The sequence below is a fragment of the Zalophus californianus genome, chromosome 6 (genome assembly GCF_009762305.2).
Source record: "Zalophus californianus isolate mZalCal1 chromosome 6, mZalCal1.pri.v2, whole genome shotgun sequence".
Classification (NCBI taxonomy): domain Eukaryota; kingdom Metazoa; phylum Chordata; class Mammalia; order Carnivora; family Otariidae; genus Zalophus; species Zalophus californianus.
Genome location: NC_045600.1, coordinates 7,931,308 through 7,956,999, shown reverse-complemented (window position 1 = coordinate 7,956,999; position 25,692 = coordinate 7,931,308). Strand labels below are relative to the sequence as shown.

At 38.2% G+C, this 25,692-nt stretch overlaps 1 protein-coding gene across 5 annotated transcripts in view; it reads left to right on the top strand.

Moving 5' to 3' along the window:
* VRK1 (VRK serine/threonine kinase 1) overlaps positions 1–23,913 on the top strand; it is an 88,467-nt gene extending 64,554 nt beyond the window's left edge. For 2 of the 5 annotated variants that reach the window (XM_027572155.1, XM_027572158.1), the window contains exons 11-13: positions 1,514–1,692; positions 13,771–13,858; positions 15,133–15,488. In XM_027572155.1, coding sequence (XP_027427956.1) covers positions 1,514–1,692; positions 13,771–13,858; positions 15,133–15,224 — 359 coding nt within the window. In that variant the 3' untranslated portion in view covers positions 15,225–15,488. Of the gene's footprint in view, positions 1–1,513; positions 1,693–13,770; positions 13,859–15,132; positions 15,489–18,572; positions 19,004–23,446; positions 23,499–23,615 lie in introns of those variants that run through there. The other 3 variants (XM_027572157.1, XM_027572156.1, XM_027572159.1) reach the window with 3 other exon arrangements.
* The last annotated feature ends 1,779 nt before the right edge of the window (positions 23,914–25,692 follow it).

The following is a 25,692-nucleotide window of genomic DNA, read 5'->3' as shown; positions in this document are numbered from 1 at the left end:
GAGTGTGGAGCCCGCTGTGGGGCTAGATCTCGTGACTCTGAGATCATGACCCCAGCTGAACCAAGAGTCGGAGGCTTAACTGACTGAGCCACTCAGGTGCCCCAGTGATCTATTTTTGTTAAATTTTATTTTCGAATTGCTTGTTGATAGTACATAGAAAACGATTTTTTAATATTTTGCCTTATATCCTGTGACCCTGGTAAATTTATCTATTAGTCCTCCTAGTTTTTTATAGATTCCTTAGGATTTTCTGCATACACTGCTGTGTTTGTGAATAAGCCCTTCCACTGTTCATGCCTTCTGTTTTTTTTCTTGCCTTACTGTACTGACTGAAAGCATATATAATTATTACACTGAACAGAAGTGGTAAACATGGACATGCTTGACATTTTCCCCTCTCAGAAGGGAAGTTTTCTATATGAAACTATGTTAGTTGATGTTTGCTTTAGGTTTTCCATAGATCCCCTTTATCAGATTAAGAAAGTTGAAGGGAGGGATTTTCATTTCTTTTTTCCTCATGTTTCCCAAGTACGTAGAATTGTGCCTGCCGTGTAGTGAGTGCTGGTCAGTGTTGGAATGAACGGAGGTGTGTATATGTGTGTGTGTAGCACTGACAAGTTCTCTTGGTTTATTGCATGTGGGGTGTGGGAAGAGATTTCTGGTTTGAGGAGCTGGAAGAATGGAGTTCTTAGTAACGGGGCAAGGGAGACCACAGGGGAGCAGGTTTAGGGGTAGGTTAGGAGTTTGGATTGGGATTTGTTGGGATTCCAGAGGACAGTAAGAGATCCAGGAGCCAGTGTATGAGGCTGTGGACGCACAAGTTCCTGGAGGCTGGTGGGAGGGTAAGGCTGGGGAACGTAGGAGTCGTTAGCCTAAAGATGGATTTCTGGTGTTGAGGAGTGTTGATCTTGACTGGTAAGATTTCTTTTTAGGGGAGTGGTCCTGCCTCAGTGTACAGTGGGCCTTTCATCATTCAGAAGCTGATTTTTCTCTTTTATGGGAAAACTAGGTCTTGCTTCTTTCTTCCTTCTTCAACCTGGTTTTGGTATGTTTTATTTTCCATTTATACAAAGAATGCAGCTATTTTCTATAGAACTAATGGCTTTCGTGGGGAAAAAAATATGGGCTGTGATAGTCCTTGTACTTTAGTACTTTTTACTTTATAATCTATTCGAGGTCCTTTCCTGTTTTGTTTTTGTAGCCTTAAAAGTACAGCAGTTATTTCGTGCATTTTTAAATTCTAGTATGTTTCTTATCTTTTTGTCCCTTACAATTACAAAAATGTCTTTTACATTATATCTCAAAATAAGTTTCTTATTTCACTTACCTGACAATTCCTGACTTCAAAAGTGTACTTTTCCATTGAAAAAGTGATTTATATAAAAAAACATATTCTAGCAGGATACACATTTGCATTCTAATGTTGCTATAACCGTGAGTTATTTTCTTAGAAGACATAAATATGTTGTATTTGTGATTAAAAAATTACAGAATAATTGTGTTACTCTTTTAGATGAGATTGCTAAATACATGGAAACAGTGAAATTACTGGACTATGCCGAGAAACCTCTTTATCAGAACTTGCGAGACACTCTTTTGCAAGGACTGAGAGCTATAGGAAGCAAGGATGACGGCAAGTTGGACCTCAGCCTCGTGGAGAACGGAGGCTTGAGAACAAAGTCAATAACGAAGGTGAATTTTGTTAAGTTATCCTTTGGCTTCCTGTGATGGTAATTGCAGCAAACACTAATTTTAGGGAAGTAAATCAGTAAAGAAAAGTGTAACAGATTGCTTGGCAATTAAATATCTGTCACCATTAGGTAAAGGGACACTCTTTATGAGACATGAAGCATGTAGAGGGTTGTAGAAGAATGAATAGATATCTATTTCTTTTTTTTTTAAAGATTTTATTTATTTGTGTGCGTATGTGCCTGAAAGATAGAGTGAGAGAGAAAACAAGCAGTGGGGAGGGGCAGAGGGAGAGGGAGAAGCAGACTCCTTGCAGAGCAGGGAGCCTGATGTGGGGCTCGACCCTGGGATTATGACCTGAGCTGAAGGCAGATACTTAACGACTGAGCCACCCAGGTGCCCAAGAGTTAATCTATTTCTTATGTCCAGTAGCAAGTTTGTAAATTCCTGGAAAGATTCTAACTTGGGATCCTGACATCTGGCAGGGGGATTTGGATGGGGCACTTGATTCATAGTGTGGGTGTTTTTTTCTCCCGGGCCACCTAGAAGCGTTGGTCTTGTCTCTTAGCTCTTCCTTCTTTGTTGGTGTGGTCAGAGTGTTTATCATTTGAAAATTGGTGTTTGAAAATTACTATTTGAAAATTAATGTTCGAAAGTTTCCTTGTTTGCTGGTGTGAAGTGCTTACCATTTGAACGTTATTTTGCTCTTTATAGAAATGTCATTATGTAAAGCTATGTATCTGCATATAAAGAGGTTAATTTATTGGAGAGAGAGGTTAACAGTGAACTTTACAGGCAAAGTATTGTGCAGGCACGTAAATAACTCCTGGTATCACTTTAAAATTTAGATTTTACAGGTATGCATTAACTTATTGATTATTTTTAATAGTTAAATTGTTGATTAACTCAGAGATTTCCTTTTTAGTCTGAAATTATTGAATAAATGTGCTAGCTGCTTTTAAATGGAAAATAACTACTTTTAGAAGAAAAAATATGTATTTTTTAAAGATTTTATTTATTTGAGAGAGATAGTGAGAGAGAGCACAAGCAGGGGGAGCTGCAGAGGGAGAGGGAGAAGCAGGCTCCCTGCTATATGGGGCTCAGTTCTGGACCCTGGGATCATGACCTGAGTTGAAGACAGACCAACTGAGCCACCCAGGCACCCCAGAACAATATATATATATATATATATATATATATTTTTACACTATTGACTATTTTTACTGTCGCTGACTCTGTAAATTCCAGTAGATTCCTTTGGAAATACTGTATTCTGAACTATGAGAAAAAGGGTTTAAAAACAAATTTTCTCTCTTTAAAATAAGAAGCAGCATTATTAAAAGGTTTTTGTAGTTCTTTTTAACTTACAAAGGAGATGGGAATTTTGAAATTGTATCTTGAATTTGACTTTCTTGGCAAATAGTAGGTCTCTGTAGTTTCACTCCAAAATCTGAAATTACACACACGCATCTACGTATACATTTTTTTCTTTTGTAAGTTTTTCTTAATTGCATCGCTCCATTTTTGTGGTCAACAAGTGTGCTGAGAGCCACATCCAGCTTTGAAATTAGGATAAAATGGAAGCCCGAGTGGAATTTTTCAGTAAGGTAGTGAACTTAGAGTTTGCATGTATGTTATAAGCATACAGAATGCATCTTCCTGCTCAGGACAGATTTCTGTGCATTAATATTTATAGATAGCTTCTGTGGTATTTTCCTCTAAAATTTTGCTGATTGAGAAGTAAAGATCTCTGTTGCAGTTAGAACTTGTCCAGTGCCATACCCCCTTACTTTGCAGATCACTGTTACTTGGACTTACATGCTGGAGAAAATTTGGTTTCTGCGGCTTGGCTGACTTTATAGCTGAGTAGGTCCGTCTGCTGCAGAGCTAACTTCTGTGACCTTATAATTCTCCTGTGTCCTCCTGTGTCTCCAGTTCAGAAGGCTGGAAATTTCCTGCTGGATCATCCCCCACATGTATAAAGCTTTATTTAGAGAGGGAAAATAATGAATAACAAGTGAACTATTAGATTTCCTTTATTAGTTTACTGCCTTTTTTCCCCCCTCCCTCATAGCTGACACAGGGCTATTCTTTGTATTAAAAAGAAGTTGTTAAAAGTTAAGATTAGGTAAGATCATGAAGCTGCTAGATGGCCCATGTAACTGGAGGTGAGTTGTTAATTTGGTGGCCATTTGTCTTGTATTTTAATGTGAAAGAGTTGGACCAGGCCAGTTTTCTCTTTTAAGATTTCCTTCTTTCCGGGGCGCCTGGGTGGCTCAGATGGTTAAGCGTCTGCCTTCGGCTCAGGTCATGATCTCAGGGTCCTGGGATCGAGTCCCGCATCGGGCTCCCTGCTCCTTGGGAGCCTGCTTCTCCCTCTGCCTCTCTCTCTCTCTCTCTCTGTCTCTCATGAATAAATAAATAAAATCTTTAAAAAAAAAAAAAAGATTTCCTTCTTTCCTTCCTTTCTTCCCTTTTTTAAAGCCCCAGGACATTTTCTTCAAATAAATTATAAATACCCCATATTTAAAGCAGATAAAAGCAGAGCTCTACCAACTGAAAAGTTAGGGGCTCTCTACAAGGAAAAGCTTTTACTTTGATAAGTTAGTATGCCATCTCTTTTTTTAGCAAGGGGTATGGAATCAAGATGTCATTTTTTGCTCTGGTTACTAGGAAGCTCAGAGTTAATTATGGTGCTTAATCATAGAAATTCTATTAATCCTTATAATTAGCATATTTTCTCCTTTCCCTTTTCATGATTTCTTAAAACTTTTTAAGATACATTCTTTGTATTTATGACATTCAAATCTCTTTTGGAAAGGGATAGTTTTAATTAATTCAATATATATTTCTCTTTATGTTCCTGAGAGTTGTCCATTATGGTAAAAATCTATGAGAATTGATTAGCAGTGGAATGAAACAAGGTTTCTATCCATTTTTAAATAGCCATGCTTGATTATGGTACAGTAAATTTGCAAACTAGAGTGAAATATGAATTTACCCACTTGAAAATGTTTTCAGCCTCAGTAGCCCAAGAGTTTTATTTAAAGCACAGGATTTTGGGATAACATAAGGCTGAAGTAGAAAAAAACTAAGCATCAGTCTACCCTTAGGAAGTACACAGCCAAAGATTTTCTTTGTTAATTAGAACTGAACACTTGTGTTAGAATTGGGCGTCCAGTTCCAGCAGTTATTGGATTCAGTGTGTACTCTTAAACCAACATTCAACAATATAAAGGTCTAATTTATGTACCTGGTCTAGGCTAGGTCCCTGGGGCTATAAAGATCAATAGCATGTAGTTCCATCCTTAAAGAATTCCTTCCTGTCCCATCTGGGTTAAGAACAGCTTAATTTACTGGAAAGAACTCAGCAAGTTAAAAGGACATTAATACCTCCATTAGCTATTTTCTTGTAAGGTTTTGATTAAGTTGCTTGCCCAAGCCAACAAAAAGCGCTGTTCATTAGAATTTCTCAAGTCTCATCCCTAGAGATTCATTGAGTAGGTCTGGAGTTGTGGCCCTGTGATTTGCATTTTTTCATTTTCAGACAGTATATACTGTTGTTTCCTATGAATGACTCCCACATACCCTTCTCTCCACTCCCATATTTTTTAGTTCTTTTAAGTTATATTATGCTAGTTGGCCTTCCTAGAGTTTCTCTGAAAAATGATTAACCATTAAATAAATCCCTGCTGGCACTCAGCCTGGAACATGGTACAAAGAGACGAATAAGAGTACAGGCCTTCCATTGCCAGCCAGTGGCCTGCAGCTGCTGTGGTGGACAGCTTCCTGTCTCTTGAGGTGACTGCATCCCGTGCAGCCTATAGTTTCAGTTAGATAGCCCCAAATAAACCCTCTGAATTTGGCGAAAGTCTGTCTAACTTGGTTAGCACGCTAGAATAATAGAAACTGTATTTTCCTTAGATAAATTTAGATGGTTGAAGTCAAGACACTTCTTTCTGTTTTCTGATGGGGATTTAGCCTTAGTTTTCTATGTAAGTGGATTCATTGTTTACTAATGATTCTTTCCCTAGGTGCTTGAGCTCTGTATTTTAAATCTTGTCTTACTTGGCTGGATTTTGTCAGGTAGCTTTTTTCCCGTGTGTGTGTGTGTGTGTGTGTGTGTGTGTGTGTGTGTGTGTGTATTTTAAAGATTTTATTTATTTGTCAGAGAGAGAGAGAGAGCACAAGCAGGGGGAGCAGCAGAGGGAGAGGGGGAAGCAGGCTCCCTGCAGAGCAAGGAGCCTGATGTGGGACTTGATCCCAGGCTGCCGGGATCATGACCTGAGCCAGAGGCAGACACTTAACCAACTGAGCCACTCAGGCGTCCATTTTCTCTATATTTTTAAGTAAGGTTATGACATATGTGCAGAAAAATGCACAAGTAAATTTGGAATTTGAACTTTACAAATTGAGCATACACATTTAAACATCTCCCAGATCAAGGTATGTATCATCACTGGAGCCCCAGAAACTTCTCTCAGGCCCCCTCTCAGCCGTTATCCTTCATTAAGCATAACCAGTGTTTTGATTTACAACACCATAAATTAATTTTGCCATTTAAAGAAAATTCATAGTAATAGCACCATACAATGTGTACTTTTTTGTGTCTTTTATTCATTATATGTCTGAATTTCCATGCTGTTGCATGCAACAAAAGTTTTCTATTTCTTGTTACTGTATAGCATGGCACTCCATTACATGAGTACATCGTAATTCCTTTATCTCTTCTATTGATGGACAGACGTTTATACTGTTTCCAGTTTTTGGCAGTTGTAGTAATGCTGGTTAAGAACATTCTTATAATTTCTTTTGGGAACTGCATATATTTGTTTCAAGTGGGGTATATACGTAGCAGGAGTTCTGGGGTAGAGGGCTTACTTACGTTTAGCTTTGGTAGGTGCCGCCAAGCAGCTTCTCCCAGCAGCTGTCCCGGTTGTTGCTCTCACCAGCAGCTTCTGAGAGGTGCAGTTGCTTATCGACGCTAGCTTTTGCATTGTATTTAATTTTATCCATTTTGGTAGGTGTGTACTGGTGTTCCTTTGTTTTAATTTAATCTCCTTTAGAATATTGATTTTGAACACCTTTTCATATGCCTATCAGTCTCCATTGCCCTTTTTCAGTGTGGTGCATTTCAGATCTTTTGTTCGTTAAGAAGGGGAGGTTGTCAGCTTTCTTTTGATTTGCCAGACTTGACTACTTTGTATATAAGCAATCTCTGTACTACACACATTTTTCTTTCTTTCTTTCTTTTTCTTTCTTTCTTTCTTTCTTTCTTTCTTTCTTTCTTTCTTTCTTTCTTTCTTTCTTTCTTTCTTTCTTTCTTTTTCTTTCTTTCTTTCTTTCTTTTTCTTTTTCTTTCTTTTTTTTACAATTGGTAGTTTATCTTTTCATTCTATTAATGTGGTAATATCTCTTGATGAACAGAAAGTTCTTCATTTTAATGAAGCCTAATTTACCAGTCTTCTTGTTTATGGTTAGTGCTTTTTGTATTCTATTTTGGGAAAATTTTGTCTACCCAGATCATGAAGATAATTCTGTTATTATCAAGAAATACTGTCTTTTGTATTTAGGTCTACGATTTAATAGCAACTGATTTTGTGCATAGTGTAAGTCTGTTTATTTACCTCCTGTGGATAACTAGTTGATTTGAACCATTTATTGAAAAGTCTATAATGTCCCCACAGCATGTAGCAGACTTTCAGGTAACCATATATGTTTGGGTCTGCTTCTAGAAACTCTGTTCTGTGCTATTGGCCCACTCACCTTTTTTGCCAAGCCACACTGTGTGAACTCCTGGCTTCGTAATGATATCTGATGGTGGAAGTCCTCCAACCTTGTTGTTCTTTTTGTCTTAGCTGTTCTTGGCCCTTCAGCTTTACATATAAATATCAGAACCAGCCTATTAATTTCTACACAAATACTTCTGGGATTTTGATTGAGTTGCATTGACCCTCATTTTGGGAAGAATTGACATCTTCACAGTATTCTTTTCTGTGCATGAATATGGTATACCCTTGTATTTAGGTGGTCTTTTGTTTATCTCAGTCATGTTTGCAGTCGTCTCTGGCTGTGTAAAGATCATACCCATCTGCCATGTCTGTTTTCTTCCAAGTGCTTAATTCTTCATCTGTTTCTTTTGTATCATCTGTAATTACCATAGAACTTTCCTTCATGTCATTTGGTTGTCAGCTCTGTCTGTTTTTTGATGTTTCTAATATAAGTTCTGTAGTGATTATTGTTCTATTTATTGGCTATGCAGTTTCCTTGTTATCTCTTCATTTTCTCATTTTCTTTTTTAAATCATCATTTCTCATTTACTCAGTTTAAAAAAAATTTTTTTTTCTTTTAAGCCTCCAGTGCATGTTATGAAATTTTCTTCTTTTGGGAGGACTGTGTTTTCTTTCAGAGTGGAATCTTCAGCTGTCTTTTGTGTGCTATGCCCATTTATCATCTTCTCTTTTTGTCCCCAAGGATTCTAACTTTGTTGGCATGCTTCTTCTCTGGACCGTATTAATAGTGAATAGATTAACGGATTATTGTATTTGTGAATCCTTGGCTTTCCCATTTGATGAAACTGTTTTGCTTTTCCTCAGAGTTCGGATTTGAGGATTTGGCATTGTTAAGGGACTTTTTTTGCCTGCAGTTCATACTGTGGGAGGATCTGGAGGGCCATGGCTCAGCTGGTACGCAGGTCAGATTACCTGTCTTTCCTCAGTACCTGCTCTGTTCCTTTCCTGGCCAGAGGAGGCACAGATTTGGTAAAATCTAAGTCCATGGGAGAGAAACCTCGTTGGGGGTTCTTCTCTCTGGCTTTACTATGTTTTATCATTCTCTGTTTTGTCGTATATTTTGGTAAATCCTTGTTTATTGTTGAAAATAATTAGTCTTGAATGATTGTGGTTGTTCTGCCCTCTTTCTCCAGGGAAGAAACAGAATCACATGTCCTGCTTTCAGTGAGGGGCTGGGAGTAGGGAAGGTCTCTTCCAGGGGCTGTTCCACTCTTTCTTTTCAAGCTTCCTGTTTATATTTTGTAAATTGAAGGTCAGTGGTGATAAATTTCTGAATGGTGTTCACTTAGGTTCTTTTCCCCAATATGGTTCTTCAGGAGCCACATGTTGCTTTCTAGAAGTGTCTGACTCTTCTTGGCCACAACCTCCTGATGGTTATGGTGAGAGGCTCTGTCACTGTTGCTGCTGAAATATTTCTTAATTGCTATTTTGTGTTCATTTCTTCAGAGTTTAGTGGGGCAGAGGTTGAAAACTACCCCCCAAATGTCTCCTATTTTACACACAGTTTAGCTTGTTTGTGGGTGTGAACATTTCGGGGTCACTGGAATCTATGTCCTTCCCCCATGAGAGTAGACGGTGCGTGTTGTGCTGTCACCCTCTCAGCTCCTCATAGACGGTCTCCCACATTACAGTCACCTGACATTTCAGTTTTTGTACACGTGGTAGCATTAATTCATTTTCGGATAATGACAGTAAATTCTTCATTCCTCATGGCATCTTAAGAGTGGAGAACTTCAACTAGTGAAGAACACAGTATTCCTAACTTTGTTAGTCTTACGTTGTAACATTTTATTTTGCTAAGCCCTTTCCCCCAGACCTGTCAATAATTAGCAGAATTCACTAGTTGTACTTGCTCTTCCTCCCTCCAGAGTAGATAGCAGAGTAGATAGCTAAATGTGTTGACAGGACATCTGAACGTAAGCAAGTAACAACAGCAAGCACAAATACAATGAAATCCTGCATGGGTTCCATTTACAGTGCATCGATACTTCACCAAATGGCATTCGTGCATGTGGGGTTACACTGGACACTTACTGAAGACGATTTACAGAACTCTGAAGTGATTTCTTCTAGGACTTATAGTTTTAGAGACTTAATGTGTGTGTGTTTAATGTTTTGATAAAAACTAAGATTACTCTTTTGCTTTAATCTGTTTTTTAGCATGTATTTTTCAGCTTGAGGATGCAGCCTGTAGCAGTGCCAGGCACACAGTGGGTGCTTAGTTAATATGTGGTGGGTGCTCTGCCCCTGGTAACGTGAAGGCCTGTGTTATTACAGAAGGAAATTGTAATATTCATGATTCTTGTTACAGCCTTTATCACTGGAACTCATTTAAAATAATAAATCACTTTAATGCATTCTAGCAGAATATTTTTAGATTATTCTTTAAATTAATCTGCCCCTCTTTTTAAGTCACTCACTTCCTGACCCACTTCCCATCTTTTCATCCCTTCTTTTTCCGATTATGTGTGACCTTTTCCTGCTTTTTCTCAAAATATATCTGTAATTACTTAATTCCACTTAAACATTACACAGTTTGTAAAGGGCTTGGAGTAAAATAGGAAGTCAGCTCTTTATTATTACAACACTAGTTGAATCGTTGCTCGAGAGGTGCAGACCCATGGATATTTCTGTATAAAATAACCAGGCTAGGCTCTATGAGAGCTCCGCATATACAGGAGGGAGACACAGGAATGTGGACGAGGCTCAGCCAGGCGCACAGCTTGGTGGACTCTCTCTAGGAAGGGATGCGCTAACGTGGGAGCACAGCAGCCGGGGACTGTAAGGGAGGCGGCACAGCTCTGAGACGGAAATTGGAGCAGGAATGGAGAGCTCTGAGTTCTAGTCTTTCCTACCCCCAGCTGAGAAACACTGAGCCAGTTCTCTTAGCCTTCTTCTGTCTCCAGCCTCAGCGTCTTCTGTCTATATTGTGAATTTTAACTAACTCGCTGGTTTGTAAGTATCGTGTAACACACATGTCTGCTTTGCTTTCATAGAAGATATGTGTTCTGTGTTTTTTTAGTTTCTGTCGAGTAACAACCTGTTTTTTTTTTTGGTTGCTATTAATGAATGTAGGAGCGTAGATGAATCATGCTATTAGCTTATAAAGTCTGTACCATTTGCCCGGTGACTTCAGGTGGTCTTAAGTAAATAAATAAGATGAACTGATTGGTGCAGTCAGTCTCTAAATAATTGTATTTAGATTTCTTTGTTTCATCGACACATGTACAGTACCAAACATTTAGAAATTTTAGGCTGTATATTCTAAGTTTCTATAATAAACATTTGTGATTTTTATAATAAAGAGTTAAAAACCAACAACAGTCCTGAATACTCCTCACCTTTGATATAGCCAGGGATCTGATTGGCTTTTCTTAGAGGCTTTTGAAAGCATCTAGAGGTGATCTTTTGATGTGTGACCTGCTAAGCAAAGAATGAACGGGTCCTCGGTTTTTGCCTCGCAGGATTTTTATTATTTGTCCTGTTAAAACAGCTTTAAGTCTCTAAGTGGTCTCTAGTCAGTGTTTAGACTATTAGTAAATTATCAGTCCAAATGCATCTAGCTGATTTGTCTTCCTGTTTCTAAGCTGGAAGTGAGAAGCTGCTAATTAACTAAATTTTAGCCTAGCATATCTGAACACTTCAGAAATACAATGTGTAATACATTCGCTAATGCCCTTTGAAATAAACCTAATTTTCTGCAGATATTTTAGCTGTGCTGAATTAAAAGAAAACTCTATTCTAAGTTTATAAGTCATTCTGGTGTGTCGTACAATATTTTGATTTCATTTATAGATGCAGAGGCACTTTGTGGGACCTGGTATGGAATATGACAGAATCAGAGATTAGCGTAGTCCCTTTGTGAAGCCGTTTTCTGTTCAGAGAGAACCAAAATATGCACTATCTGAAGCCCAAGATGTTGACAAATAACAAAATGAAGCATTAGGGGATGTCAGGAGAAAGAAGCTGCCAGTGAATTGTTTGGAATTTTCCTCATTGCCTTATAGAATTAATAACACACTTAGATGCTATTAAATATGAAATTTTTTTTTTAATTGGTCTTTTCCTGTAGGCCATTGGCCTCTTCTGTCAAAACTAAATACATTCTCAGAAAAGTTGGGCAGGAGATAACCCAGCTGAAGTGTGGACTAATGAAATGCAGTGCTTTACCTATTGCATGATGCTTAAAATACAGGTGTTTTTTTTTTGTTGTTGTTGGCTGAATACTGACTGATTTTCATTCCTATGTAATTTACTTGCATGGAGATTAAGAAACCTCTTTTTTATTAAATAAGCTTGAGAACAAGATGAATGCACTGGGTTCTTGGGTAGAATGTATTGGATAGCTCCCTTTATAATGAGCATTTAAAAATCTGCCTCCTTAAAATCGGAAAATGCATTCTTTCCTGTATGGAAAGCAATATAGTAGTGAAATATTCCTCCTTAATTTTGGTCCGAACGAACAAAAGTGTCTGTGTTTATTCCTGCCTAATGCATCACAAATCTGCTGACATGCTAACCTTGGAGTCTTGGCTGGCGTTAATCAGGCCTGTGCACCGGCAGGAAAGATGCACCTAATGCACTCCATCAGTGCAGTTTGCATATGGAAGTTCTCACAGGGGAGCTGCCCTGTGCCAGCTGAGGGTTACCTGCCCACTGCAGTTATTGTATGTAATTATCGAACCAATCTGTTCAGCCCAGCAGGGTTTAGATGGTAATCATGAAGCAACACTTTGGAAAAGAAAGATGTAAGGCACTCTCCCCTTCTCTCATCAGTTATATGAAGTTACAGCCACTCTTAACAGCAGTTTTTGAGAGGCAATACCTCCATATACAAATCTGCTAAATGAATGCCTTTGAAAGTTTCTGAAGGTTTAGTCAAGTTATTTTTGTCTGTGTGAAGCGTTTTCTTCAGGAGCATGGCGGGGGTCTTGGAGTTCTGATCTTTCCATGGCCACCTTAAGAATATTTTGAAACAGTGGGATTATTTGTAATACGTAGATAATAACAGTTCTGACCATTTGGGGGTTTTAAGGTAATGTGGTTTGAGTAGAGTGGAGCTTTCCCATGCAGCTCCCTGTGGAACGGAACCCGTGGCTGTCGTCAGGGAAGAAGGGAAGAGAGCGGTGTGCTGTCAGCAGGCAGTGTGGACAATGGCCCAAAGCAAGGGAAATGCTCAGATGAAGTTTAACTTAATATTAATTGTTAGAAAATATAAGTGAGGACGTTCTGATGCATTGTGAATCTGAAATTTGGGACAGATGAGAGGATTTCCTAAACGAAATCTGGGCCACCCAGGGAAGCTCTGAGTTATCGTTTGGACTTTAACGCATTTAAATTTGAGACTACATGGGATAAAGTTATAGGAGAAATACAAAGTTGTAAAGTTATTACTAAGTCCTTCCATAGTCATTCCTACATGTAGACGTGTGGAGTAATTTAAAAACTTCACGTTGGACTGAACTAGTTAGAAAATGTCATAGTGATAGAAAATAATGAAAAGAAACTGAACGAACACTTGGGAAGACCGGCTCGTGACAGAATTTAAGCATTAACTACTAAGTAACCCTCAACTAGAAAAAATAAATAGAAAGTTGGAAAAAAATAAATAGAAAGTTGAGGAGAATCCACCCTATTTTCGAGATTTTAGGAGAGCTGTGTACTTTTAAGACTCTTCCTTTACAGGAAGGTGTCCCCCTTAAACTTTTAATGAAAAGTATACCAAAAGAAGACATTTATTGGAAGTTTGTCATTACTGATTCATGAGCAGAATTTGCCATTGATTGATAGAGTATAACCAGGGATATCCTGTATGCACAAGGTGTATATTTTCCCATTTATCAAGTAGATGACTGTCCCTCCCCCACATACCCCACACACATTGTAAAATGCGGAGAATAAGTATCATTGGCCTGAGTGGTGAAACCAAATTTGTTAAATGCTTTGCTTTTAAAAGAGAGTTTCTGTATCATCAGTCCTGATGGTTAGGCTTTCAATGATGAACTATAAAAAGCATAAAAGCTTGAGGTGGTTACAACAAACAAGCTGACATTCAGACTAACTGTATAGTTGAAGTTCTCTTAATCCCATTTTCTTCCATCCACAGCCCCTTCGCCTTAGGTAACTACCACCCTGTAGTTGTGTATATTCTTATTGTATGTTTTGATTCACCCACAACCTGGATAGATTCACATATATGCTAGTATATGGTAAGTTTATGTATTTACTTATTTGACCATCGGACCACATGTTTCTCTCTCTCTTTTCAAAAATCTTTGTGTGTAACAAGCGCAAGAAAGGAATTGAGGAGAGCACCGAATCCAGTGTTGAAGATATGGAATGGTCAGATACACAGACAGAAGAGGCCACAAAAACCCGTAAGTTGAACAGTCTTGCCTATTAGCTTTTTCCATATATAAACACAGATTTCATTTCCTTCCGCTAAGTAAGAGGTTAACTTATGGTTGCAACATTTTGGTTTTATGATAAAATATCATACAAGAAGATCTTCTGTTTGTATAGTATTATCACAGTGTCCTTTGTACGTACATTGTATTATTTACTGTTCACAGTAATCACGAAGTTGGGGTGGGGAGCTATTCTCATTTTGCATCTAGGGAGCGCAAGACATGGAGCACTTAAATGGCAGAGCCGGAACTCTTACCTCTCAGGCTACTGTCTTTCCATTTCCGCACACTGATTACATATCACGGGATACAAGGGAAGGTCCAGATCCGGCGAGTAGTACCTGGGCTTACTGTGGCTGCCAAGTTCCACGGGCCTGAGCCGTCCGTGTGCCCCCCACAAAGTTTGCCAGCTCTTCTTGTCTCTCAACAAGTTGGGAGGCAAGGGATTAAAGCCTCAGTCATCGCTTTTCAAAGCTCTTGAAGCAAAAAGCAGAGTATAAAGTCATTTCTGAGATGGCTTGTAAACTGGTGCTGAAGGCTCTTCCAGCATGGAGCCGAGCTAGCATTGACATTAGCAGGGCTGCATCTGCAAAGGGCACAATGGGGTTGGGCTTCCGTGTGGTCTACTTCGTAGACGGCCAGTGCGGACGTGTAGGCACACCTCTGGGAGGCTCAGAAAAGGGAAAACAGGTTCCAGGTTTCACAAGAGATGATTTCTTGGACGCAATGAAGAGATTCAGTGCTGGTTGCAGTACCATGTTTTTTTTTTTTCCAGATTTCTCTCCTATCTTGCTGCCTTTTATTTATTTATTTATTTATTCATTCATTCATTCATTCATTCATTCTTTTATTGGTTCTGAAGCATTTCTCACTTTCTAATAGAAAAGGCTCATTTTTGGTAAAAGTTTCATTAAAGCCCAAGTGCCCTGTTGAGTCAGGCCAGGGATGTATTTTACCTTTCCTTTGATAGTGTCGCCTGTGCACATTTGTGGAAGACAAACATTTGACTTTCAAAGAGAATCTTCTGCACTCGGGTCTGTTAACATTGTCTTTCTTGTATAGTATGGATAGAACATCCTTAGGTTTACATGAATTCACCCCAGAGAATACTGGGGGTATCTAGAGAGGGAGGATAGAACTTCACCCTGGAGGCTAAAGGTTTTAAAGAAGTTCCTTTCTGTCTTCAGCCATTTTCCGATCCCTACTGTTCTCCCCGCCTCCTGTCTTGTTCATTTTGTTATTAGGAAGTGAGGAGTCCCGAGGAGCAGTGCATGGAAGCCTGTCTCAGCCAGAGGCTAGCAGCAGCAGCTATGACAGTGAGTGGGAGCAAAATTAAGGAGCATTTGTAAAGATAGAGCAATATTCTTACTTTAAAAAAATCCCTTAAAAATTTTTAAAACGGAGAGTTTTAGTTCAGCAAAGGGCCCAGCCCACATTGTGATAATAAGGTTGATACCCATTTAGACCGGAGTGAATTCACAGCTGTGCATGGGAAAACTCATGCCTCTCCTGACTGCCTGAAGGTCATTTGTTACCTGAACTTTGCTTAATGAGCATCAGAGTTATTTGTTTTGATACATCAATAATTTTAAATTGGACTATAATTATGAAAAAATGTTTTTTATGCCCCAAATTTTAATTTAAGGTCCTTAACACTGCTGGTTTTTACTGGGAGAAAATATATTAGTATTTTTGTTTTATTTATTAATAACAGAAGAAGAGTGTGGACCCCATTGCATATTTGAGGAGAACAATCCAGATTTTTTGTTCCGACTTAAACAAAAAGAAGATAGAGAATAATCAAATTCTCCCTTATTTATATAAACTCCAAATTGCTGTACTTAAATGCTGTTTCTCTTCTTATTGTAATTTATCCTTTCTTCTAAAGTATAGGGCTAGTTAAAGTATTTTATTGTCTAAATATTCATAAAGGAGAGAAATATTACCTGAGATGGTAAAATGTTATTGCTTCTGGCAAAAAAAAAAAAAAAAGGCCAGTGTTCATGAAAATATGTATTTGTATTCATCATTTTAAAATAACTTGAAGGCGGAGGCACATTATTATGTTTGAATTTTGTTTTAAAAAAGTATATAATACAATTCAGTGACTTCTGTGTTCTAGAGCTTTAAGATTTTGTGTCATAAACGTGTTTCAAGAATGGTTACCTCTAACAGCAGCTTTAGAAATGTCAGTTTCTTCATTAACAATTTTATTTTCAAACACAATTTATGGTTTACAATATGGTAAGAGATTTTTCTCACTGTGTGATCTTTCAGAATGCTGTGCCTGGCAAAATGGGAGCAACTTTCCTTTAATATCTATTTAGACCATTTTAAAAACGTGTATAATTTTCTTGATACACCTAAACTCATTTTGACTAGTTGGGGGTCTATTGTGTAAGAACACATTCTGAAAGCTTTCAAAATGTGTATTGTGTAGGTTTTCTCAAAGAAAGAGAGGGGGTGACGGGGTGTTTTTCAAGAAGAACAGAGGCCTCTAATCCTTTTATTTTTATGCAAGGCATAATTTTTACCAATTGAGAAAATTTGGTTATTTGCTGCAAGTAATTTTTTCCCCCACAAAATGATAAGGCTTAAAAAATCATGTATATTCTGGCATTTCAAAACGGTCCTAGTACTTCAGAATTGTACTAAAAATTAGTTAATGTAGCCATGATATTTATGGCTAGCTGCTTTGTCCCTCCCGTTCATAAAACGGACAGTACTCCACAACCTTCTCTTGTTAGTGTTAGATTTGAAGTAACCTTGAATTTGGTCCATTCTTGAGAAATCTGAGGGAAGCAGGATTGACGGTTACCTCTCGAATATCTATGATCTAGTCAAAAAAGGGATATTTTTAAGGGCACACTACAAAGAAACTTCCCACTTATTTTGAATTTCTGCATTAATAAAATCATGGAAGAGTACCCAGACTTGTATTTTTCCTTTTTCAGATACTAAATTTTACGTGTTAGTCTTGAGATTGCACCTTTTACCAATAGTAATAAATTATGAAAATGGATATATTTTTTTTTAAAGAGACGAGAAGAGGAAAAATATTTTTTCTGCCACAATTAGAATTGATTATTAGGGAAAACAGTGAATTGATACCTGTAGCAAAGACTTCACGTTGCAGGATCCTGATTATATAATAAATTCCAGGTAGTGTTTTTAGTTGCAGTGAAAAATTTTAAATCTAGATTGAAGGAGATAAGCAGCAGTGGTGTTTAAGAGTAAAAAAAAAAAAAAAGAGTAAAATGACAAATGAGGGTGTTAGTGATAATAATACTAGTTGAACAGAGTGATAACTGTTGTGAAGTGTCCTTTGTAATGTGACTATTCCAAATTTATTGAAAGGAAGATGTACTATAGTACTGATTATTGACCTGGATTTTGTGATACCCTATTACGCCCCACCTCAGCCCATCACAGCATTCCTATTTTTCTATGCAAAATTAATTTCAAACTTCTTGAAATAAAAAACTAAAAATCTACCATGGGGTATTTTTTATCTATCACAAAAATTGAGGAAAAAGCTCAAAAGTTTAAACCAGCCGTAGTGAAGGCTATGCATTATCAATGGCAGGAAAAAAAAGATATACATGTAAATTTGAAGTTTTCTTTAATTGAAATATATGGCAATGAAATAAAAACTGGAACTTAGAAAACACTAATTTTTAAACTGATCTTCCACACAAGTAACTAAGCCTATAAACAGAAAACCTTTAGGATTTATTATTAGACATGGTAAATATTTTGTCCTAGATTCAAAGAATGTTTTACACATTTCAGAAAAGAAGCATTGATCTGTTGTTTAGTGCATTCATTGATTAATTATGGGTGACCATGCTGCCCCTCACCCTGGTACCGTTGCTCTTTTCCTGGCCAAGGGAGGCATGAGGCCGAGGGAAGGCACACTTCGTTTGCCCGTGCTAGGCAGCCGTGATCAGGCTTACACGTACCCTTCTGACTGCTGTGCTCGGTCTGAGGTAGAGTGGGGGTGCCAGGTGAGAACCGAGTCTCCTTGGTGAGGTGGAATTCCCGTAAAGAACTCTGCCCCCAGTAAAGAATGACTGATTTATTCCAACCCAGGAGTAGTTGGATAGGAACTGTCATGCGGTTCTTTGACCAGTATCAGCTGTGATGCATCTTTAGAAGGCTACTCAGTTGGGATCTCTTTAATTCCTAGTGGAAAAGACTTTGTGTTTTGGAATGGCCCGTGTGCTCCTGCCTAGAGAGTATAGGTAACAGGCTTTAAAAAGCAACACATTTTATTCCTTGCTTTTCAGAATTTGCATTACTTCATTGCTTCTCTCCAAGAAATGAATGCTTGTCTTGTTGCTCTAGCTTACATTAGGAGTTATTGTTTTAAATTGCACAATAAAAGTTTTGGGGAGAAAGATTTCAGTGCCTTTGTAAATTGAATGTGTTTTACCAGTGGGAGAGTTCTGTTGTGACTTAAGACTGAAAGGTAGACGTTAGCATATTTTTGGACATATTAAAAAATGGACACGATTTCCTAAGATTTTCAGGCTATTAGCCATTACCTTTGTGTAGGAATTTAATCTCCACAAATCATCATAGTCAGATTTTTAAATATGAATAAGTATATATGGAAATGTTTATATATCTGTTCTTTAGGTTTTGTAAGTTAATGATTTGAATTTGTTTTTTTCTCTTCAAGGTTCAAAAACCAGAAAGAGAGTCCAGAAGTAAATCAAATGCTGTCAACCGACTTTTCTTTTCTTCCTGTCATTTGACTTTTTCCTCTTTTTCTATTTTAAATGTTATATTTTCATGTGAGTCTTTGAGGATGGGGCTAACCATGAAATAGTATGTCTTTGAAAAATATAAACTTTTTTATTAAGTAAATACTTTGTACAATTTATTAAAGGCTAATTTATAAAATTGAAAATCTATAGGTCATACTCTTTCAGCTGATCCCAAGCTGTATGTGTTTGAGGTTCTGAAGCAGCTGTAAGAAAAACCACCATGATGTGCACTTTCTAATCATTGTCCATTGCCCCGAGTGTATAGAAATGCTTGGCAAAATCTTCCCCTTTAAGCAGATATACAAACCTTAAAATAAAGGTCTCTTTTTGCATGATACAAATACACCATTTGTTGTGGCCATAAGATTTGGATTGCATTGGTTCTGTTCAGTTCCACAAGCATTTATTGAGCACCTGCTGTGTGAAGCAAGAGGAACAAAAAAGGGAAAGGGTTATGAAAGCAAAAGTGGGGTACTAAGTAGGTCTGTGGGAGACCAAACCCACGTATTTGAAAGTGAGATTGCAGAAGGACTACGTAAGCATGCAAACTGTATGAAAAGAAAATGTGATAAAGTATCCATGATTACAGATTTATAGACTAGCTTCTTTAAGGAGACCCTGTGAAACAAAACAAAGCAGGCTTATTGCTCATTCACAGGAGATTATTTTTCTTATAAGTGTCGTTTTTGTAGCATATGATGTCTGTGCAGTAAACCAAGCACTCGAGAGTTTTAGTGATCAGACATTTTCAGATTTGAACTTTTTATAGTTTCCCTGGTAATAAAAGCTTGGGGTTTAAACTATATGAACAATTTCAAGGTTTACTTTGTTACAGAAATTGGAATTGGGTTGGATTTCCTAAAGGGTGGTACACCTTATTGCTTAATGGCACATCCCATCTTTGTAGATGACATAGAGACACACTTTTATTTCAGCATTTAAGCATTAAGCAATTATTTTAATATGTGTTCAGAACATAAGTAGCCCATGAAACTGGTGATTTCTCGGTTGCTTAGGACAAGCTTCAAGTAGGTATTTCTGTTTTTAAAAAAGTGAGTTGATTTAAAGAAAAAGTTAAGTAATAGTACAGGTGGAATAGCAACATACCCCAAATTGTGAAGGTGGAACCACGTTGGAGGAGCTCTGAGCCAACACTGAGACTCTCCAACTTTGGCCCCAAATGTGGGTGTTTAGGTGTCACATGGAATACGTGTCACTGTAGTGGTCAGATGTTGAAAAGTGCAGACCAGATCTGCAGACTTTCCTTTGAAAGTTCATCTTTTAAATGCCTCCTGAAGTTCTTGAGCTGTGTGTCTTTGCAGAAGAGAGAACTAGATTTTGGGCAGAGCCTCCTCCTGTTTTCTGTAGAATGTTGGATATTCGGGCTTATCAGTGTTATGGTCCCAAGTTTATTTGTAACACCTAAATCAACTTTCAAGTTCTGTTTCAAACACACTGATACTTAAAGTAGGATAAAATGTGTGTGGTGTATTTTTGTGTATATGCCTTAGCCTTTTTTATTTTCCAAAACACAAAAACAGCAAAACCTGTTGGTTAAATATTAAGAAAACAGATAGTTCCTCACATACTGTTTTTAACAAGTGCTGGCATTCTCTCGAATGTTACTCTGTTGGCAGGGCTGCAGAAATTAAAAACTAGTAGCCCTAGTAGCCAGTTGGATTCATCGGCTGTATCTCCTTATTCCACTGCTCCTCTCCTTCCTGCCTTACACTGGGTTTTCTTAGGCTCCCTTTATTTTATTTTATTTTATTTTATTTATTTATTTATTTAAGATTTTATTTATTTATATGACAGAGAGAGAGACAGCGAGAGGGGGAACACAAGCAGGGCGAGTGGGAGAGGGAGAAGCAGGCTTCCTGCTGAGCAGGGAGCCCGATGCGGGGCTCGATCCCAGGACCCTGGGATCATGACCTGAGCCAAAGGCAGACGCTTAACGACTGAGCCACCCGGGCGTCCTGGCTCCCTTTATTTTAAATCAGTGATCAAATAGCCTTGTCATTCAGCGTTACGCTTTTTTTTTTTTTTTTTTTGCCTTTTTCAGTTTTGTACTTACTATTTTTATCTTGCATCATTTTTGTTTCCTTTCCAGTCCGTGTTTCAGTGGACTTTGCCAGTCTTTGTTCCTTCATAACCCAGCGTCCACGTTCTGACAGGTGTTCCTGGCACCATGCGGTCCTACCTTCTCTGCCATTTTCCTTGGTCATTAGTGAGTTGAGATGGTCTGGTCTGCTGAGGATCGACATCTGTGCCAGGCTCTTGTCCTTCACACCGTGGGGCAGTACATGCTCTAGATGTTCTAGAAAGCAACCGATACATCTTTGGTAACCAACTAAGCCCTGAAGTAAAATAGTTTCTAGGTATTCTTCAGTAGTGATCTCTTAAGACAAATAAAATGCTAATAGGCCAGAGCCATAGAGCCTCAATTATTTTTTTGAGTTACTAAAATGTGCATATAAAGGCCTAAGTTGCATAGAAATAAATTAGTGGTGGAAATATAAATAAATTATATGTATTTATATATATGTGTTTATATGTGGTTGAGCAGTATGTGCTTGATTATCCCTTAGAATGCTATTTTGTTGGCTGTATTCTTGGGATGACCAAAGTTTATTAATAATACCTGGTCACTATAGGAAATTTAGAACACGCAGAAAAGTATCAAAAGACAAACCAGCCATATTACTCCCACCCACAGGCAACCACTGTGAATGTCTTGACACATTTTCTTCCAGGCTTTTCTATGCATTTTTATTTCAGATTTTTTTTTTTTTAAAGATTTTATTTATTTGAGAGAGAGAGAATGAGAGATAGAGAGCACGAGAGGGAAGAGGGTCAGAGGGAGAAGCAGACTCCCTGCTGAGCAGGGAGCCCGATGCGGGACTCGATCCCGGGACTCCAGGATCATGACCTGAGCCGAAGGCAGTCGCTTAATCAACTGAGCCACCCAGGTGCCCCTATGCATTTTTATTTCAAATAATTATTATACTTTATATAAAACTTCATATATTGCTTTTTAAAGCTAGAATTAAATACTTTCCACGTTATTATAGATACTTCATGAATATAATTTTTATGTTTCTATAATATTTTTTCTTGTGGATTTATGACGCTTTCCTGACCATTTCCCTAATATTGGACATTTAAGTTGTCTTCAGTATTGGGATATTATAAGTAATTTTTTTTAAGGTTTTTTTTTTTTAAGTTCATTTAAGTGATCTCTACACCCAATGTGGGGCTCGAACTCACAACCCCGTGATCAAGAGTTGCATGCTCTGCCAGCTGAGCCAGCCAGGAGCTCCTATAAGTAATATCCTTGATTAAACTCGGCAGAAATCTTTGTCCACATGTGTGAATATTTCCTTAGATTTTCAGAAGGGAACCACTGGGTCAAAGACTATGAAAATGGAAGGTTACTGATGCATATTAACAAGTTGCTTTGCAGAAATCCACCAGCCAACACTTTGCCCAGCAAATCAGAGTACAGCTTAGCTTTGTCATCCTTGAATATTACTAATTTTTATCATTTGATAAGGTAAATTGTTTTAATTGCTAGTGAACCTGAGCATTTATTTTTTATTTGTAAACTAACTGCTCTGTTTTCTTCCTGGTGTATTTGATTGTACTGTTTGTATAGTGGTGATCTTCACCCTTGGTTGTATTTGTTGCTGACTTTTTCCCATTTGTTTTTTGTTGGTGGTAATATTTTTTATTTTTGTGAAATTTAATATTTATGGCTTTAATCTTTTGATCTTTTTCATTGTAATTTCCACCACTGTTTTAAAATATTCCTCATCCTGAAATCAGAAATATTTACCATGTGCTAGCACATACTGGACCTAGGCTTTTTTGTCTTAATGCTCCTAAATTTTTCATCCATATGGAATTAATTTTGGCATATCTATGCCAGGAGGTAAGGATCACAATGTATTTTTTTTTCCAAATAGCTAACCGGTAGCTCCAGTACTTTTGTTAAATAAATCTTCTTCCCCAGCCCCTTATACCCTGGTTTGTGATGCCTGCCTTATTATAGATTAAGTTATTTTACCAGGGTCTGTTTCTGGACTGTCTGTCTGACTTCATTGATCTGTCTGTCTGTCCTTATGCCAGCACCACACTTAATGTAATTAAGGCCATTTTACTTATTCTTAACTTGTCTCCTAGATCACATTAACAGAAATCAAAATGAAAGAAAAAATTCACTTATGAGCATTACTATACTACAAAAATCAAACTCTTGTTCTTTGGCTAGGATATTTTTTAAGTCCTGTTATCATGCCTTCGTAATTTCTCATAATTATAGCAGCTGCATAGATAATGTTTTGTGAGTTTTGGTTTCTTTTAAAGTTCTACAGGTATTCTATACCCCTTACTCATTAAGCTCTGCTGGTATAAGGAGGACAAGGCACACTGAGGAATCAATACTGGAAAAGGGTCTCTGGATACATAGCAAGAGCCTCACACACGGGATCAGTGATTCTTTGCAGTATAGTGCTGACCAGGTGGTTTAGGCAACTCTGTATTCTTGGGTGTGATTTTGCAAATAAAATGCTTACCATTTCCACTGTACTGAGCATGTATTATTCATATAGTGGTGAGCTTTTTATTATGACACTAGTGTTTTGCAATTTGTGAGTAGCGTTCCTGAATTTTTGTAATTTTGGCTCAAGTTAACCTGTAAAATTTCTGCATTGAGTAAATTATGGGTTTATTTAAGTGAGCCGCTGTAAATGATCTCTGAAAATTCTTTCCTCTTTTTAATTTAAAGTGCAGCACTCGTTAGAAGTCTGAATTATCAGAAGGATGACTGGAGATGATCTGTAAGATAACTTTTGTCCCTGGTACTCGGGGGTGGGAAGAAGTTCTAAGGGCCAGCCCAGTGTTTGCAAGGAGAAGAGAGGGGACAGTGGTCTGAATCTCTTCCTGCTTTTCTGTAGGTTGTCTTTCTGCTGCTGATACCTTTCGGAAGCGAGTGAGGAGTGATCACAGTCATACATGAAGACCTTGTAACAGCCAGGCTAGTTTGTTTAAAAACTGAAAAATTGCTTATTGAGTAATTCTTTCTGACCTTGACACAAGAATCTTAGTACAGAAGTTCACGCTGATCCTTCTTGGTATAATTCTCAGATGGGAGCAATGCCCCTACATGCTTTCCCGAACTTTCTTCACGAGGGTCCATTATGTGCTAGCACTGTATAAATGTCAGAGTTGAGCCACTGAAGGGTCTGCTAACTCTGAACACTGGAAAGTTCCAGGGCAATAGATCACAGGGAAAGTTACAGTTGGATAGTACATATTGATTCTATTGATTCCATTCCATTTCCCAGTGAAGGGAAAAGGGAGGAATAGTTCTTGCACTTTCCTAGATAGAGAAATGTGCCTAAGATCCCTAAGAAGAGCTCACCCCCCCACCCGAAAGCAGGGAAAGAAAACTGTGTTCTTTTGTCTTCTTTTATTTCATTAACTCATCAGAACATTTTGGTGCTAAGGCGTGAGTCCATTCAGCTGGAGAAGTATTGTGCACATACTGATGGGTTTAACACTAGTTGCAAAGCTGTGTGATCTGGTCCCGCGTGCAACAGCTCCCCCCGCCCTCCCGCCCCGGCCCTTCAGGTTTCTAGTACAGAAATCCTTGGCAGAGATCGAAAAGCTTATGACAAAGATACGTAATTTGTCCTACCATTTGTAATTTAAAGAAGGATCATTTAGACATTTCTTAAGATACATGTATAGTTGTGGGTTTTTTTTTTTTTTTCCTTTTTTTAAAGTTCCTAACCAGGTTTTTCAAAGAAGTTGTCTGTATTCCAGGTGCTGCAGCCCTGAAATAAGTCTTTGCTCTGCCATGCAAAGTGTTCAGAAAGCAAAGGTGGCTGAAATTACATGAAAATGGCTTCCAAGGCCCTGTCTGTTCCTGTAGAGGTCAGAGAAAGCACACCCTGCAGAAACACGATTCGAGGTCAGGAATCCCAGACACCTGCTGTTCCCAGTGAACTGTGTGATGCACATAGAAAATGTCTGGAAGTGAGGGTTGAGCTAAGTGAACAGTCAGGATAATATCTGGTCTTTTAGCGGCAAATTTGGGGGGAAATATGAAACTTTTTAAAATGGTGGGTTTTTAATTTGTTTTTTAAATTTTTTTGGTGTTATTGTTGATATCCCTATTTGAATGTAAAGTTCCTAACAAAAGAAGCAAGCTGCCTTTAGACTGCATTTACTGCTCTTGATGACTCCAGTTGTGTGTAAATATTAGAAAACAGCAGGGTCCTACATTCCAAGAATCACTTGAGCAGTGCCACGAAGACAAGTGTCCTTACTGGTATTGTAGTCATACTCCCAAGCTCTCCCGCTGTTTCTAATCTGTGCGCACAGCCGTGAAAAAACTGGACTGACATTTACAGGCACAGCAGGGAGACACTTGACTAGGGAATGTTAAAGACTCCGGTACCTCCGATTCAAAGTGGCCACCACACATGATAAATCTTCACAGGAGAGCTAGTCTGCACTTCAGCTGATGCCATAATGAGGGTATCTGTAATGAAGCAAAGAAGTAGAACATTTTTTCCCCTAAGCTCAACTTTTTAGCAATCAGATATTTATTGTTGTCTTTTTCAGACCTAACCATCTACAGGGAGACTCTCATTCTGGGTAGGGGAAGGATCTTTTCCTTTGGACCGGTGCTTTTTGGAGGGCCTCCTCCTTCCATCCTCCGTCCTCAGTCCCTGCCAGGGCTGTACAGGAACTTTCCTCAGTGAAACAGCACTTACCCATCAGCTGTGAATAAAAATAAAATTTCCCGGAATCTGCCCTAACTGGGATGTAAAAGAGGGTCAGTTGCTTTCTGACTCGAGTCTGACAGACTTCACTCCCGGTTTTGTCCCAGGGAGCTGACAGATTTGTATGCCATAATACCAGTAATGCAATTAGGTTTGCTGCACATTGTCTGGTTGACTTCTCAGTTAAGAGTTTCTTTCCCTATGGGAATAAGACCAGACAGACTGTCATTTGCTATTACTA